This window comes from Columba livia, chromosome 3 (genome assembly GCF_036013475.1).
Source record: "Columba livia isolate bColLiv1 breed racing homer chromosome 3, bColLiv1.pat.W.v2, whole genome shotgun sequence".
Lineage (NCBI taxonomy): Eukaryota > Metazoa > Chordata > Aves > Columbiformes > Columbidae > Columba > Columba livia.
This window is the reverse complement of record NC_088604.1, coordinates 3,312,890-3,329,505: the sequence shown is the minus strand read 5'-3', so window position 1 is coordinate 3,329,505 and position 16,616 is coordinate 3,312,890. Positions and strand designations below refer to the sequence as shown.

The 16,616-nt window shown below is 44.3% G+C and overlaps 1 protein-coding gene across 1 annotated transcript in view; it reads left to right on the top strand.

Moving 5' to 3' along the window:
* Nucleotides 1–15,958, top strand: part of PINX1 (PIN2 (TERF1) interacting telomerase inhibitor 1) — a 73,007-nt gene extending 57,049 nt beyond the window's left edge. The window contains exon 7 of the mRNA XM_005507216.3: nt 14,842–15,958. Coding sequence (XP_005507273.2) covers nt 14,842–15,444 — 603 coding nt within the window. The 3' untranslated portion in view covers nt 15,445–15,958. The remainder of the gene's footprint in view (nt 1–14,841) is intronic.
* The last annotated feature ends 658 nt before the right edge of the window (nt 15,959–16,616 follow it).

The window sequence follows — 16,616 nt, the reverse complement described above, 5'->3', positions numbered from 1 at the left end:
GGTGTGGCCAGCAGGCCCAGGGCAGTGACCGTCCCTGTGCTGGGCACCGGGGAGGCCAAACCGCAAATCCTGGGGGCAGTTTTGGGCCCCTCACACCAAGAAAGGCCTTGAGGTGCTGGAGCGAGTGGGGAGAAGGGAACGGAGCTGGTGAGAGGCTGGAGCACAAGTGTGATGGAGCGGCTGAGGGACCTGGGGGGTTCAGCTGGAGAACAGGAGCTGAGGGGAGACCTTCTGATCTCTGAACTGCCTGAAAGGAGCTTGGAGCCAGGGGGGGTCGGGCTCTGCTCCCCAGGAACAAGCGCCAGGAGCAGAGAAAACGGCCTCAAGTTGCGCCAGGGGAGGTTGAGGTTGGATGTGGGGAACAATTTCTTCCCCAAAGGGCTGTGGGGCATTGGAACAAGCTGCCCAGGGCAGTGCTGGAGTCACCATCCCTGGAGGGGTTTAAAAGATGCGTAGAGTAGGTTTCAGGGACATTGTTGGGCTTGACAGTGTGAGGTTAATGGTTGGACTCGATGATCTTAAAGGTCTCTTCCAACCAAAACGATTCTACGATCTGGTTTCTTTCTGCTTCAGTACACTCAGGACATCTGGGTGAACTACTCCAAGCCTTCCACTAGGGATTTGACACCCCAACCAGCACCATTTCTCTACAGAACAGCTTCCCACGACGCGGCACAGGGACTGGAGACAGCAACTCTGGTTTGCACCTTTGCTTAGCTGTAGACAGAGTATTAGGAGCGAGTGAGACATTGGGAACAAATTGGTCTTTCCTTTAATCTGACATTTCCTTCTGAGTCTTCATTTTGCTGCTTATTCCTGGAGCAGTTTGCTGTTAAGCTGTGATAGGCATCCCATTCCTGCTCCTTTGGAAAACTCCCTTGCCAGGAGACGTTCTGGCTTGGAACACTCACGCTGCCTGCGGGATTGCCTACCTGGCAATTATTTGTATTGTTTTGTACCCACTCGTAGCTTTAACCTGCAAGGCACAGATTATGTGTTTTGTGTGGTTCACTGGGCAACCATAGAGCACTTCACTCCCCACAGGGCATTACATAAAGTGTTAATTATAAAATCCTAGGAAATGTATTTGGAATTACAGGCGCAGGGATTTTCTCATTGTCATTTTTTTATATTACCGCTAAATCTTTATACAGTACCATAAAGCTAATACTTAGCATAATGAAAGACACGTGTGTCTTTAAAACTCATTCAGGTCAAAATTATAGTAGCAACCATCACCAAAAAGAAAAGAGGAGGTTGGGAAGCAGCAAAGAAGGGTGTGAAATGAAGGTGATGGTTTGCAAGGTGCAGAAGTCAAAGGGTCAAAGGGAGGCAAGAAAAGCAGAGCAAAACCACAAAGGTCAGCTATGGAAAGCAAGCCAAAGGAAATTAAGTCTGAGGAGGGTTTTGAAGGTGGAGAGTGGGCTCTTGAATCTCAGGGGAGGAAAGTGATACAAAGCTAAGAGCAGTCTGGATAGATACGGATGTGAAACACAAATAAACAAGATGTTTTCACCTTTAATGCTTGGGAGATCAGAGCTGGGTTGCCTATGAGCAGAAACGCTGCGATAAGACCCTGACTGTGAGGGTTCAAACTGTCTCAACATCATATGGCTATCTATAGGTTTTGAAGCCCAAGACCTCCCTTCTTCACTTGGATAATTAAGATTCTCTTTGGCATGGAAGCATTGGTAACGTAGATATCATACATGCTGATCTAAGCTATTCTCTTCTCAAATGGCTTGGTTACATAGGTTAAAACAGATGAGTTGTTTTGCAGGTTGATAGAGCCAAAGTTCTGCCAAAGATTAAAGATTTCACAAACTGACCATGCAAAGCCAGCAGCTTTGTTACAGGTCATGGAATACACGCCCTGTCTTGCTCAGGCTACAAGGCTGCATGGGTCATGTTGGCACTTGTTGTCTCCAGAGATTGTCCACAGTGTAGTGACAACATCTTGATGACAGGTTTTCCACCTGCTTTGTGGCTGAAATGTTCTGTTCACTGCCATGTCCTTAGTGGGAACTACTTTAATTTGGTGTTTCGAGACAAAAACGGCTATTGCTGCATCTAAAATCAGTATTTCAGAGGATGGTCGCCATTGCTAACATACTCAAGGATGAGAAATGTGGAGATCATAGAATCATAGAACAGTTTGGGTTGAAGGGACCTTCACAGCTTCCCCAGTGCCAGCCCTGCCATGAGCAGGGACATCTTCACCACCTCAGGTTGCTCAGAGCCCCAACCAGCCTGGCCTGGGATGTCTCCAGGGATGGTTCATCCACCACCTCTCTGGCCAACCTGTTCCAGTATTTTATCACATACTTTCGCCCTCTTCTTTCCTGAACATTATTCCTCCTCTGTACATCCCAAGTGTCAACTTTCTTCATCCCAATAACCACTGCAAACTGATGCTTTTCTCCTTTTCTTCCCTTCTTTCATCCTTCCTTAGCTCCCCAGGTCCCCATGGAGTGGAAAGTCTGCTTCAGCCTAATTAGAAACCTTTGTCTAATTGCTTTGCCACCTTACCTGCCAGACTTATTTCTCAGTATCAAGGGGATAGAGGCAGCATTGAAGGGATACTCAAGTCTACACTCTCTAGCAAATGTGAAATACCCGTCCTACAGTAGGAAGCCTCAAGAACGGGAAATATTTTGCTTCCTGCTGAAAGAAGAGGGAGTTTTTGTTCTTCCTCTGTTGGGACAGCAACAACTGCTGCCATTCCCTGCAACTGCTGTGGAGCGTGGGGATGGATACCTAAGAATGGCGGTTCTGTCCTTGCCTCCTCAAGCAATTTTTTCCACACCAAATGATGTCACGTACAAAGTTTGTGTTGCATCTTGCTCGTGGTTACAGTCATCTCGTCTTTCCTTCCTTCAGTACTTTTGTTGCCAAAATTCGTTTAGAACCAAATTCTAAGCTTTTCACCTCGAATTCTGGAATTCCTTGACTGCAGCTACTACTGGTAGCGTTAATGAATGTGGAAAAAAATAGCAAAGCCTGTAAATCCAAATAAAGTCAGAACATCTTATGTCTTCTTTAAAGCACAGTGTTCACCTTTGCTTTTATGCGGCTTGGAGTGTAAAATGTGCCTTCAGGAACTTGGAAGCGAACGCTGCAAGTGAGTACAGAACAATACAAGTCTCTGCAGAAATGTTGCTCTTATAACTTTGCTTTTTTGGCCTACATTTCTCAGTGGTTATTATTTGTTAATTATGTTATATAGTGCTCACATGTGGGCTAATTGCTTCCCCAGAGAGCTTACAATAAAATGATGGACAGAACAAGGGCAGGATGTTACATATAACAGAGAGTAAAAGGGTAAGGTAAGACATGGGCAATATGGTTAGTTAAACACTTATGTCTGTGTTTGAAAATGGAATGGTGTTATGAAATGTCCAGCACCTCCCTGGGCAGCCATTCCAATGCCTGACCACTCTCACCGTAAAGAATTGCTTTCTAATCTCCAGCCTCAATTTCCCCTGGCAGAGTTGAAGCCCATGGCCCCTTGTCCTATTGCTGATGCCTGGGAGAAGAGCCCAATCCCCACCTGGCTAGAACTTCCCTTCAGGTAGTTCTAGAGAGTGCTGAGCTCACCTCTAAGCCTCCTCTTCTCCAGACTAAACAAGCCCAGCTCCCTCAGCCTCTCCCCATAGGGCTTGTGTTCAAGTCCCTTCCCCAGTCTTGTTGCTCTTCTCTGGACCCGCTCCAGCACTTCAATCTCTTTCCTCACCTGAGGGGCCCAGAACTGAACACAATACTCCAGGTGTGGCCTCCCCAGTGCAGAGTACAAACTGAGATTGGACATGGCACTTAGTGCCATGATCTAGTCAATGGACTGGAGTTGGACCAACAGTTGGACTTGATGATCTCTGAGGTCTTTTCCAACCCAGTCCCTTCTGTGATATGGTATGATTCTGTGAAACGTAGTGTAGAAGAGTCAGATTGGTTTGTAAGGGAGGGAATGAGTGCTAATTTGAATTAATCTGAGGAGCTGACTTATCAGAATAGTTGTGCACAAAAAATGCAGTAATTTATGAAAAGGCTGCAGGGAGATTGTGCCTGTTTTGCTTATAGTTGCAGGGCTGTATTATGTGACTTCTTGAAAACAAGAGCAAGATCCATAAGTACACTAGAGGAGTGATACTCCTTGAAAAACAGAACCGTTTCCTCAGAAAAACTCTTCTTCACACCCTCATAGATGGGAGAGAAGGAAAAAAAACGTGCATACACCTCGGTACAGTTGTATTTCATATTTCAGTTCTCATTCTTGCTGTTTGTCCTTGTTTTTCCGCGCTTGTCTTTTAGTTTTCATGCTTTCAGGCAAGAGTTCTCCGCTGGTATTTATGGTCCACGCTCCTCTAAATCACAGCATTCTGATTCATTTTCCTGCGCTGCGACTGCTTCTTCGCACCTGCCTAGTGAAAAGGAACTGAGTCGTGATGAAGGCACAGCTTAACAAATAAGTGACTAAAAAGTGACACAAGAAGGTGTTTCTCGGCAGCTCCTCGGCCGCTGCTCGTGCTGAAAAACAGGAAACGTCTGTGCCCTCGCACGGAGGTCTGGCTGGGTTTTGATACGCGGGTCGGCTCTCTTGCATCTCCCCCTCTCTGAGCAGAGAAGCGGAAGAGTTTCAAGTGTGTATTTTCCTTCTGAGAAGCGTTTTCTAAGGGGAAGGGGAAAGAAGCGAAGATTTGGCCATTTAAATTATCTGTTTCACATGCTCCTAGAAGCACTTTATTTAGACACAGATACATTTTTCTGGTTTTATTATTAGAAAAGAGAGAGAAGTGATTTTTTATATAGGCAGGTGTTATTTTCAGATTTCAAACATGTAGTTTCCTCCACCAGAAGCCAAGTTATGATGCTGACTGTGCTTGCTCTTAGATTTTCTACCAGTACTGCTTTCTCTTCTCTGGGTACTTCCCATGATTTTTATTGCATCTTTGCTCTCAGTGTCTTATCTCAGCATCTTAAATCTTCAGAGCCCTTGTTAATTAATACCTTTGTGTTCACAATTTGGCTGGCCAAGCCCACGTGGTACTTCTCATGTAGTCCATACAGTTTATTCTGTAGCTGTGGGGTGTAGGAAGAAATCATGAACTCAAGAATCAAGAAGGTTTTGGTCTTCTGAATCCTGATTATAAAGGATTAGCAGCAGCTGCCTATTCCACACGTTACAAAAAGGGTAATGAAACGTGCCCAGGGAATGACATGACAGTAGTAAACTACTATGTGGAGAAGACTTGGATTACTTCTGAGTGTGCCTTACAGCGCTACGGCCACGTGGATCATGCCTGCGTTATGGAATGAATGTCCTGGACATGGAAGACATTGGCATTTAGAGTATGGGTACAGGATGAAAAAACCAGTCTGCACTGATTTCATAGAATCATAGAATCGTTTTGGTTGGAAAAGACCTTTAAGATCATCAGAGTCCAACCAGTAACCTCACGCTGCCAAGTCCACCTCTAAACCATGTCCCTAAGGACCTCATCTATGCATTTGATTATAATCCCATCCACTCCTTTAAAATACTGTATTTGAGAATCTCTTGATGATTTGATCAGCCAGTTCTGGGCTCCCCAGTTGAGGAAGGACAAGGAATTACTGGAGGAAGTCCAGCGGAGGGACACAAAGATGCTGAGGGGTCTGGAGCATCTTTGTGATGAGGAGACTGAGAGAGCTGGGGCTGTTGAGAAGAGAAGCTGAGAGGGATGTGATCAATGGGATCAATATCTCAGGATGGGTGTCAGAGGATGGACCAGACTCTGTTCAGTGGTGCCCAACGCCAGGGTGAGGGGCAACGGGCACAGACTGAAACACAGGAGGCTCCATGTGAACATGAGCAGAAACTTGTTTGCTGGGAGGTGCCAGAGCCTGGCCCAGGCTGCCCAGAGCAGGTGTGGAGTCTCCTGCTCTGAGACATTCAAACCCGCCTGGACCCACCTGTGTGATCTGCTCTGGTGACCCTGCGTGAGCAGCTGGGTTGGACTGGGGGATCTCCAGAGGTCCCTTCAACCCCAGCCACGCTGTGATTCTGTGATTATATATATCACAGAAAGGACAAAAATCGCGATGTGTCTGTTTGCTGTTCAGGGTCACAGCCACAGAGCAGTGTCAGGTGAGCAGAGATTATCTCAGTACTTGCAAAGTGCCTTGCACATCCATGAGACCTCTTGGAAGGATCTCAAAACACTTTACAAACACTTAATGAAACTCTCAGCCCCGCTGCGAGTTTCATATAGTTGATAATGTGTGTTTTGCGCTTTGATAGCCTGTGCCCCAGCTGGAGGGAATATTAATAACTTCTTCTCCAGGGTTTACCACCAGTTCTGATTTGTAGCTGGGAAGAGAACTTGGGAAACGTGACCTTCCCAGTCCCGTGCTCGCTTTACCGGACCATATTTCCTCTGTTATTCAAGGTGAGAAAAGGACGGTTAGAATTGATTTAGGTGCTTCTGGGAAGATGAAGTCACTGTGTTTGGATCTCTGCATCGTGCCAGTAGAGAGATCCTAGGGGAAATCTCTTCCTTTAGTTTCGTTGATATTCAGCGTAACGCGGAGATGTAATTTGTAAGGAAATGCGAAGGAATGGAGGTTTTGCTGGCCTCAGCAGTGTAGCTGGAGTGAAATGAGATGTCACAAGGATATCGAAGTGTCTCTCAAGATATGAAAAGGATTTTTCTTCTCTGATTTTTTTTAACTCTTTCCCTATGTGCCTTCAGTCTTCCGCATGTCTGGCGCATTATCTCGCTGTATTTATTCTCCCTTGACCTTTCACAGGCTGCCTTCTGCTTGTGGATTCTACTCGCTGCCTTTGTTTGCTAAAACTTTAATGTGTGTTTTCTTTTTTTTCCTGAAAAGTGTAAGAACAGTAGGAGGAAGTTTGTCTGTTCTGTGCAATGCGGTGTCAGGGTTCCCAAGCCAACATGAGAAATCCAGGTGTTGTAACTGTTAGTACTGTAGGAGCGACCAGGATCATGACAGCTGGAATGAATCCCCAGGACTATCATTTGTAATCAAGTCTCTGGCCAGAATTTAATCCGCTGCACTTTTGCAACCCTGTTGCTTCCTGTTACGCTGTTGGTTTCGGGCTGAAGGCAAAACCCGGCTTATTCTGCGGCTCCCGTTTCATTGTTGGGATTAGGCTGGGATCTAGTACATCATACGATGGTGAAAATACTCATATGATAAGCAAACAGCATTATGGAGACCTAGAGATCGCATTCAGCAAGTGAGATGGTGGCTTTCTATGCTAGCAGTGGTAATGTAGGAATTATAAGAATAAATAAATATGCTAAAATTGGTCACTTGCTGAGGGATGAGCTTTGGGCAAAAATATGAAATAGAATTACAAGACAGCCTGGGAGAATTTGAATGCAGTTTAGAAACACATCACCTCAGAATTTAAAATGAAATTTGAAACTGAAATTAAAAAATGAGTCAGCAGATACAAGGTAAATGTACTTGAAAACCAAGCACCTGTAGATTTATGCAGCAGAATGAAGTGCCTGCTGGTATTTGGTAATAAACCTCCCCACTAGGATGTGATGCCACATCAGAAGGGGTGTCGGGAAGGATTGTGGAACCTCCGTCTTTGGATGTTTCCATGAATCCAGAGGTCACTTCCAATCAGTGATTCTGTGAATCACCTCAAAATTATCCTAAGCAGAGATTTACTACAATAAAATTCTGTGGCATTTTTAATTGGAAGCTCCTTTGTTTGTAGCTGCAGATGGAGGCAGGTGTAGCAAAAATGGATCTTCATAATTCCATGGAGGAAACAGTTGGATTTTTTAAAACAGGCTTTTCCTTGTCCCTTTTCCATTAGTTACTTCCTAAGCTCTCTCCTTGTCCTGCTGGGTAAGAGGCGAAGCTGGTAGTTCATGTGGGATATAATAGTTAATATAGTTAATAAGATAGCAGCTGATTTTTCAGTGTATTCTAGGACAGATTTTAATGGAGTCAAACAGGAAAGTGCTTCTCTCTAGTAATTGGAACTTGTCCTTTTAAAAAGTGCTATCATGTCATACAGCCCAGCCAGGTATTAGATATTCAGGATTTTCATGCTGTTTCCCATAAGTGGATTCCTAGCTATATTGGCAATTGGTATAAATAGTAGTAAAATTAAACCTTGCTACGCTTATGTGAGGTGTCCTGGTGGTTGGAATACCGGGGTCAACAAAAGAAGGAAATTGCAGGTGACCTGAATTTTTACCATCTCTTTCCAGGTTTAGTGTTCCTGCTTTTCATCTCTTCCATTAAACCCTCTTTTATTACCAGGAGGTCAAATTGTAGCTCCAAGTTTTTAAAGCATTTCAGGGCTGGAGGATGCTTCTAGAGTCCAGATCATCCATTTTCCATTCCAAGCAAGTATTAACTCTACCAAACACTTTCCTGATAGTTATCTAAATTGCTTTCTGTGGTCAAGACTCCCCGGGATTGTTGAGACTTCACATATCTACTGATAGATTTGTCCTACTAACAAAGTTTCATGTTGGCAATTCACATCTAGTCATCATAAGAACAGGGAAAATTGTCCCTTTTTCTCTTTGATCAGCCCTTTCTGTATTGGAAGTTTATTGTCGTTAGTTCTTCGTAAGCATACTAATCTTAATCAGGTAAATTTAAAACATTCCAGCCTTCTGGGTACCCATCCTTGTGCCAGGATTGACTTCAGAACTGATGGTACATGGCCTTTTTTATGCATGTATTTATTTTAATCCTGCCTAAACTCATCGTGCTACAGGTCTTTGTTCACTCTCTTGCCTGTTTGATCCCAGTCTAAATATTTATGCTCTTATTTCACTTTAAGATGTCATCTCCTTAAGACAACCTCTGTCAGTGTCTGCAAAACTCCAGAGTGACTCTTTGTGAATAATCTGAGACTTTCTCCATTAGTTAGACCTGGCTTAGAAAGATACAGGGGTGCCCTCAGTTGTCGCTTGTCGCGTTTTGTGTGCTGCACGGGGGTCAAACCAACGTGGCTCTGCAGTGAGGATCTGAAATAGCAACTGGATTATATTAATCTTATTATTCTGGTTTCTCAGCAAGCAAGTAACTCATCACTGTGGTTCAGCCAGACCACAGAAAGGGGTTGTTGCATTTTAAAGCTGTGGATGATCGCGCGATTGCCTTGTAACTCAGGCTAGAGGTTTAGGCTCTGCTTAACTCATCTAGACCATTTTCTGTAATTTAACGGAGAATCTACTGAAATTAGAGTTTGGCTTTATTCTGCCTTTCTTCTCACCCCTTCCGTACTTTTGATTTTGTGTCATTTTTGTGAATGTGAGCTAACAAAGTTGGTTATGAATTTGTACCCCCTCATTTGCAAATGAGGAAGCAAAGGTATGTGAAATTACTTCAGTAATTGTTCTTCGTATGTGGCGGATCTGAGACTGTATAGTGGATTTTTTAATTCCCTTATTCTAAAGTTTAAGTGCTAAGAAATAATCACTTGAAGTCTGAAGAGGAGGGAACCTTCACTGAATTAAACCAAGGTCCTTCTGTTGTTTATCACAGAATCTCAGGGGTTGGAAGGGACCTGGAAAGCTCATCCAGTGCAATCCCCCCATGGAGCAGGAACACCCAGATGAGGTTACACAGGAAGGTGTCCAGGCGGGTTGGAATGTCTGCACAGAAGGAGACTCCACAACCTCCCTGGGCAGCCTGGGCCAGGCTCTGCCACCCTCACCCAAAACAAGTTTCTTCTCAAATTTAAGTGGAACCTCCTGTGTTCCAGTTTGTATTCATTGCCCCTTGTCCTGTCACTGGTTGTCACTGAGAAGAGCCTGGCTCCATCCTCCTGACACTCCCCCTTTCCATATCTGTAAACATGAATGAGGTCACCCCTCAGTCTCCTCTTGTCCAGCTCCAGAGCCCCAGCTCCCTCAGCCTTTCCTCACACGGGAGATGCTCCACTCCCTTCAGCATCTTGGTGGCTGCGCTGGACTCTCTCCAGCAGTTCCCTGTCCTGCTGGAACTGAGGGGCCACAACTGGACACAATATTCCAGGTGTGGTCTCCCCAGGGCAGAGCAGAGGGGCAGGAGAACCTCTCTGACCTACTGACCACCCCCTTCTAACCCACCCCAGGTACCATTGGCTTCCTGGCAACAAGGACCCAGTGCTGGCTCATGGTCACCCTGCTGTCCCCAGGCCCCCCAGGTCCCTTTCCCCTACGCTGCTCTCTAATGGGTCATTCCCCAACTTACACTGGAACCTGGGGTTGTTCCTGCCCAGATGTACTGGCACCATTTTCTTTGCTGGTTGGTTATATCTCATTTTTCCTCCCAGATTAACAGACAGATGCAGTTTTTATTTTTGGATTTTAATTCTTCAACCCAATGTCTTAATCACCAAAGATTTTGGGGTTTCAGACTCATTTGGTTTCATGAGGTGTCTAAATACTTTCCACTTTGGGCTTCTACCATTGCCAAACTGTTTCCAGGATGTGATGTGAATTGTTTTCTCTGCATAATTGACCATAATCCCCTGGTTTTTTTGTCATTAAATAACTGTTGTTGAAAGGTGATCTGGGAGAAGATGCCTGAAGAGGTGCCATCCTGATCCTGCAGGAATCGAGGGAACCAGGATTTCACTCTCTAAGCTCAGTGTTCTCACCGAATGATTAAATCAGCATTGTGTGCCCCAAGTGACGAAAGCAGGCAGAAAAAAATTAACAAACAACAGTACTTACAGTACTTCATGTGCTTCAAATTATTTTCCATACATTTAACGAATTACATAAACAGATGATATTTACGGGGGACTTCTGACTATAATTGACCTTCATCTTTTCCTGTGCACTTCCCAGCCTCTCCTTGAATTTTCCTATTATTTCCTCTTACTCATTCCACATTTAACACCCTGTTTCAAGCCATCCTTTTCTTTTTCTTGTGTCCGTCCTTCCAGTTCCCTAGAGGCCCGTATTCCCAACTCGTTTAAACGTCATATTCTCACCAATTTTGGAACTCGCGGTGTGGACACACGTATCTTCTCCCAAGCTCAACCTTCAGACCTCCCACCACTCACAGCACGATTGCATTTTTCCTTTTATATTAGTTCTGTGGAATGCTTCTTTCTGTCTTTTATCTTGCGTAATCAATTGCTTTTCAGAAGTTGCAGAAGTTGTACGCATTTAAGTATGTATATCTTATTTTACTTCGCAGCTTTTATCTGCGTATGTTGGGGCAAGCAGGGGAGGAGTTGCAGAAATTGTGAGTCTCCCACAGAATCACACAGAATCCCAGAATGTCAGGGGTTGGAAGGGCCCTGGAAAGCTCATCCAGTGCAATCCCCCCATGGAGCAGGAACACCCAGATGAGGTTACACAGGAAGGTGTCCAGGCGGGTTGGAATGTCTGCACAGAAGGAGACTCCACAACCTCCCTGGGCAGCCTGGGCCAGGCTCTGCCACCCTCACCCCAAACAAGTTTCTTCTCAAATTTAAGCGGAACCTCCTGTGTTCCAGTTTGTACCCATTACCCCTTGTCCTATCACTGGTTGTCACCGAGAAGAGCCTGGCTCCATCCTCCTGACACTCTCCCTTTCCATATTGATCCCCATGAATGAGTCACCCCTCAGTCTCCTCCAAACTAAAGAGACCCAGCTCCCTCAGCTGTTCCTCATAAGGGAGATGCTCCACTCCCTTAATCATCTTTATTGCCCTTTGTTGCCCATGGAGACATTGGAGAAAATTCATGTTTAGAGTTGACCGGTGTTCCCATGGCGACTGGGACAGGTACATCCCGGGAGGGGGAACATTTCTGGCCTTTAACAACCTTTCCAGGTGATTTATGGTTTCACATAAGCTTTTCCTAAACTGAAAGGTTTTTCTAGGGTTGGCACCTCTTTGCTTGTCTCCGTGCCCTGTTAGTTCTGTGTTCAGTGGCCCGTGGTTATTAAAATTCTTATCAATAAAGGAGTTTTCTGAGCAAGGTTCGTATTTTCTGTCATCATGCATACCTTCTGAACAGCTTAACCGAAGGAACGTTGGTTGGTTGGGTTTTTTTTTTTACGCTTAATGTATTTTATAAAAGAAATGTGTAGAGTTCAAGTAATATTTGCCTTCAATTACAGTAATTAAGTTGTCAGGACTTGAAGTCACCAAGGGAATGAGAAAACCCTTTCCTGGTTGGCCAGGGGGTAATCGGTGTTCTGGTCTCAAGTACATTTTACATATCGGGGTGGGGAGGGAAACTGTTCCGGCTGCATCCGCGCCAGAAAACCTGGGAGACTGTTTGTCATTTTGCGATATGAGGTGTCAAAATCCTTCTGTGGGTAGAAAGAAAAGGAGAAGAGAGTGACCTGTTTAACTCCGCTTTAGCAGGGCATCTATTTTTGATCCACATTAACACCGCTCGCTTGGGCTGGGAGGTGCATTTTATTAAGAGAGCGACTACAAACAGAGCTCAGTCCATTTATTCTGTGGATTCCGTCTTGTCAAACTTCCCTTTTCAAATATGACATATATATATATATAGATGCGTGTAGATATATGCGCTTTTTTTGCCCATATTCAACACCTCTTTGCAGACTTCTCTGCCCAGAAAGCAAATCGTTCCAGTTAGTTCATAAACTTACCTTGAAAGTGCACAACAAGGTATTCCTGCAGGAATAGTGCCTCGTTTTTCTAAGTGCCCACACAAACATTAGCGGAATCTCAAGTGGAATCTTTTGTTCCACTGGAATAGCTCTCTTGAAAGCAGATGAATGAGGAAATCACTGCTCATCATGCATCGCTGGTGACACAACTTTTTACGTTCCTGCTCATGTGAGTAAAGCTGATGGATGCACAGGGAGTTGGACCCGCAAAACCTCACTCACAAACGCTAATAAACCCCTGTTCAGCAAGCATGTGTAACGCTGCCCTGAAGAAACCAGATCACTTATCTTCAACACCGTGCAATAACTATAAAGTGTTGAGATAAGTGGTGTTATATCTCCCCGTTTGCCACCGGCCTTCACCCTGTGCATCAGTTTATACCAGTGAAAGAGGGTGTGAAATATTCCCGCTCTGATTTTAGTTGCGTTTTATAGTCACTGCGATTCATGTACGAGATCCATGGATAGAATGGATGCTCTTATCATCTGTGCATTTATGAATGGGAAAAAAAGTGAAATCTATCTGTCATGCCACATTTGGCTGTAATTGCTGTGGATTATCTCCGTTGTAGGTCAGGTGTTGGTAAAGATTCTACACAATTCACACCTGCTCAGCTTTTCCCATCGAGGAGGGTGTGCTTGGTTACCTGCAAGGCTTTCAAGAAAAAGCAATGTGAATTTTGGGACATCTCCAAGGGTCTTTTGTGACTTTTAGAGTCAGGTTATGGTTGGAATCAATCCTGATGGTTTCTTCCAACCGAAATGATTCTGTGATTCCATGATTTTGCCAAGCAAAGGGTTATTTTTGAGTGTCTCGGCATCTATGTAAACGAGTCTGAATTTCAGCTGCCTTTTTGGCTTGTTTATCTTGTAAGTCACAGGTAATTTAACAAGTTATGTATTTTCATCTCGTTGCATTTGTTGCTTATTCAGAGTCAATTCTCTTCATGCCATACATAACATCCAGCTCCAGAGCTATACTTTGCTTTGTGTTTTATATTTACTTTCAAGATACTAGACTCTCTAGATATTCACCTGCAGCTGGAGTTCACCAGCTATTTATTTTATGTACGCGGAAGCCTTGTAAGACCTAACCTGTGATGTTGTTTTTGCCATCTGATAACGTATGATCAAACGGAGCATGTTTAAATAACAACATCTAGGACACAATGACAGTAAACCAGCTGCGAAACAAACATTTCTAAAGATCAGATAAGATGGAAGAGATGCATCAATGCCCGATTGCTCTGTATATCACCCAGTTCTTGCGCTTGGATGTGGAGATATTCCAGGCATGGGATTTCCTTTATGCCACAGGCTAATAGATTGTTCTGCGTTATTTTCCATGTTGTTTTCTATCTTGTAGAGACATGTGCCTTTGCAAAGCGAATGTAATACACCCACTGTGATAGTATTATATTGTACATAATCTGCATGAGTTGCACAGGAGCGGGTAAACAGTAAGAAGTTCAAAACAACGGAGAATCATCTTGTTCTGTATTCTCTTCCATGCTGCCCCCTCTCTAAACCTACGCCGTCCTTTGCATTGAAGGCTGCCTCTCACTTCTGCCCAAATCTATACTTTTACAATTAGTTTTCAAAGCACTGTATCCAATTGTGTCCAGTTCTGGGCCCCTCAGGTCAGGAAAGAGACTGAAGTGCTGGAGCGGGTCCAGAGAAGAGCAACAAGACTGGGGAAGGGACTTGAACACAAGCCCTATGGGGAGAGGCTGAGGGAGCTGGGCTTGTTTAGTCTGGAGAAGAGGAGGCTCAGAGGTGAGCTCAGCACTCTCTAGAACTACCTGAAGGGCAGTTCTAGCCAGGTGGGGATTGGTCTCTTCTCCCAGGCATCAGCAATAGGACAAGGGGCCATGGGCTTCAACTCTGCCAGGGGAAATTGAGGCTGGCTATTAGAAAGCAATTCTTTGCAGAGAGAGTGGTCAGGCATTGGAATGGCTGCCCAGGGAGGTGCTGGACTCACCAGCCCTGGAGGTTTTTCAACTGAGATTGGACATGGCACTTAGTGCCATGATCTAGTCGATGGACTGGAGTTGGACCAAGGGTTGGACTTGATCATCTCTGAGGTCTTTTCCAGCCCAGTCCATTCTGTGTGATTCTGTGTGTGTATTATTTTTTAATATTTTTTTCTTTTTAGTGTGCAAAAAAAACCCAAAAACAAAACGTTATATTTAAAGCCGTTATTTCTGACTCTCACTCCTCTTTGTTCACCTGCAGGAGGATATTACGGATCCTAAATCCCAGGAGGAGCAGAGAAGTCACTGCCTCTCTGAGCCTGCAGACGGTTACAATACGGTGAAAAGCGTCCTCACCGTACAGGAATATTTTGCGAAGCGGATGGCAAAACTGAAGGAATCCCAGAATGGAACAGAAACAGAGGTTGACAGTTCTATCTCAACAGCTGGAGAAGCTCTGGAGCCTTCAGAAGAACTGAAAACCAAAGTCAAAAAGAAAAAGAAGAAGCAGAAGAGGGATGAGGAGGAGAGTACAGAGCGTTGCGAGAAACCAAAAGCCAAACAATCTGAGACAGGCAACTTGAATGGGAAGGAACTGGATGCTCTGTTAAATGAATGTCACTCAGGGAAGAAGAAAAGGAAACATAAAGAGCAGCATGAGAGCGAAAGCATTAATTGTGATGAAAATACAGGCAATGGAGACATTTCTACGGGAATATCTGATGGGGAAGATCTTGGCGTAAAGGACTCTGAAGCAAAGCAAAAGAAACGCCATAAGAAGAAACACAAAAAGCAAAAAGAGGAGGCAGATGAGCAGGTGGAAGGGGCGCAGAGAAAGAAAAAGAAGCACTGCAAGCATGTTTAACCAGTTAAGAGTCAAGCTGGGACTCCGAGATGATTTAAACTTCAGCACGTTAGGGAGAAGTCTGTGTAAACACACCAGCCAGGTGCCAAGTTGGGTTTTAGTCCTGACCTTGCTCTACCCCTAGCTTAAACCACAGGCTGGGCTTAAATACAAGGCTTAATTTCAAGGGTGACAGGCCAACATCAGCTTCAGTGGTCAAAAGTTCTTCGTACAGACTGAGTTTGTCTCAATCCAGGGAGAAGGGGGATAAAAAGTCACCCTATTATTGCCTTTATTATTAAAACCACCATTGTTTTCACTTCCGATAGCCCAGCTCCGCTTATGGCAACCAGAGGGGTTTTGCAGAGCTGTATGGATTTTTTCACTGATTTTTGCAAAGTCATGTACAATTTTTTCATTTATCTCCTTTTACCTATAAAACAAATGTTGTTTCTTACCAAAAGAGTGTAATTAAGGGTTTACACCCAAGTGTCAGTGCTAAAGAATGAAATAAAAAACCTCCCTTTGTTTTCTAGCCTGTAGTTAACTAACAAGCAATTGTAACTTTGCGACAAAGCTAAAGGGATTGTGCCTTTATTAACCGTATCTAAATCTTTGGTTCCCAGGCAAATATCTTCAGGAACGCATCGGGAATTCAAAAGGTTGGCTTGGCTGGAGCAAGGTTGTCTGTGAAATTAGAGGACCAAACAGATTTTAAAAGCACAGCCGGTCAGGTGCATTAATATTGCCATTTATACATTGAAAAATCAGCAGTTTGGATTTATAACCAAATCAGAGCTCGTTTCTGTTTGTAAACCTGGAAATAAGTAATGCTGGAGCTCAGCACTAACATAAGCAATTTTGTACGAGAGGTTGAATATTCAGGATGGGTTTTGGCGTAAGGTTTAGCTAAGAACTGATGGGGGAGCTTGGAAGTGAAATGGTGGAATGAAAAGACGCATTTGCCATCCTCAAGTCTGGTTCTGATGTGGTCTTGGCCACAGAAAATTGGCAGCACGACCCTAAAAACCAGCCAGTTATCGTGGCATAATCCAGAGTTCAAATCCATTCGCTGCTTGTTTGACTTTAGGCCTGGCTGTGTTTCATCAGCGTAAATCTAAAACATCCCATTCGCCTGCTCTGCTGAATATAATGGATCCTTTTTTTCGTTACAATTGTCTTAGCTGAGTCTC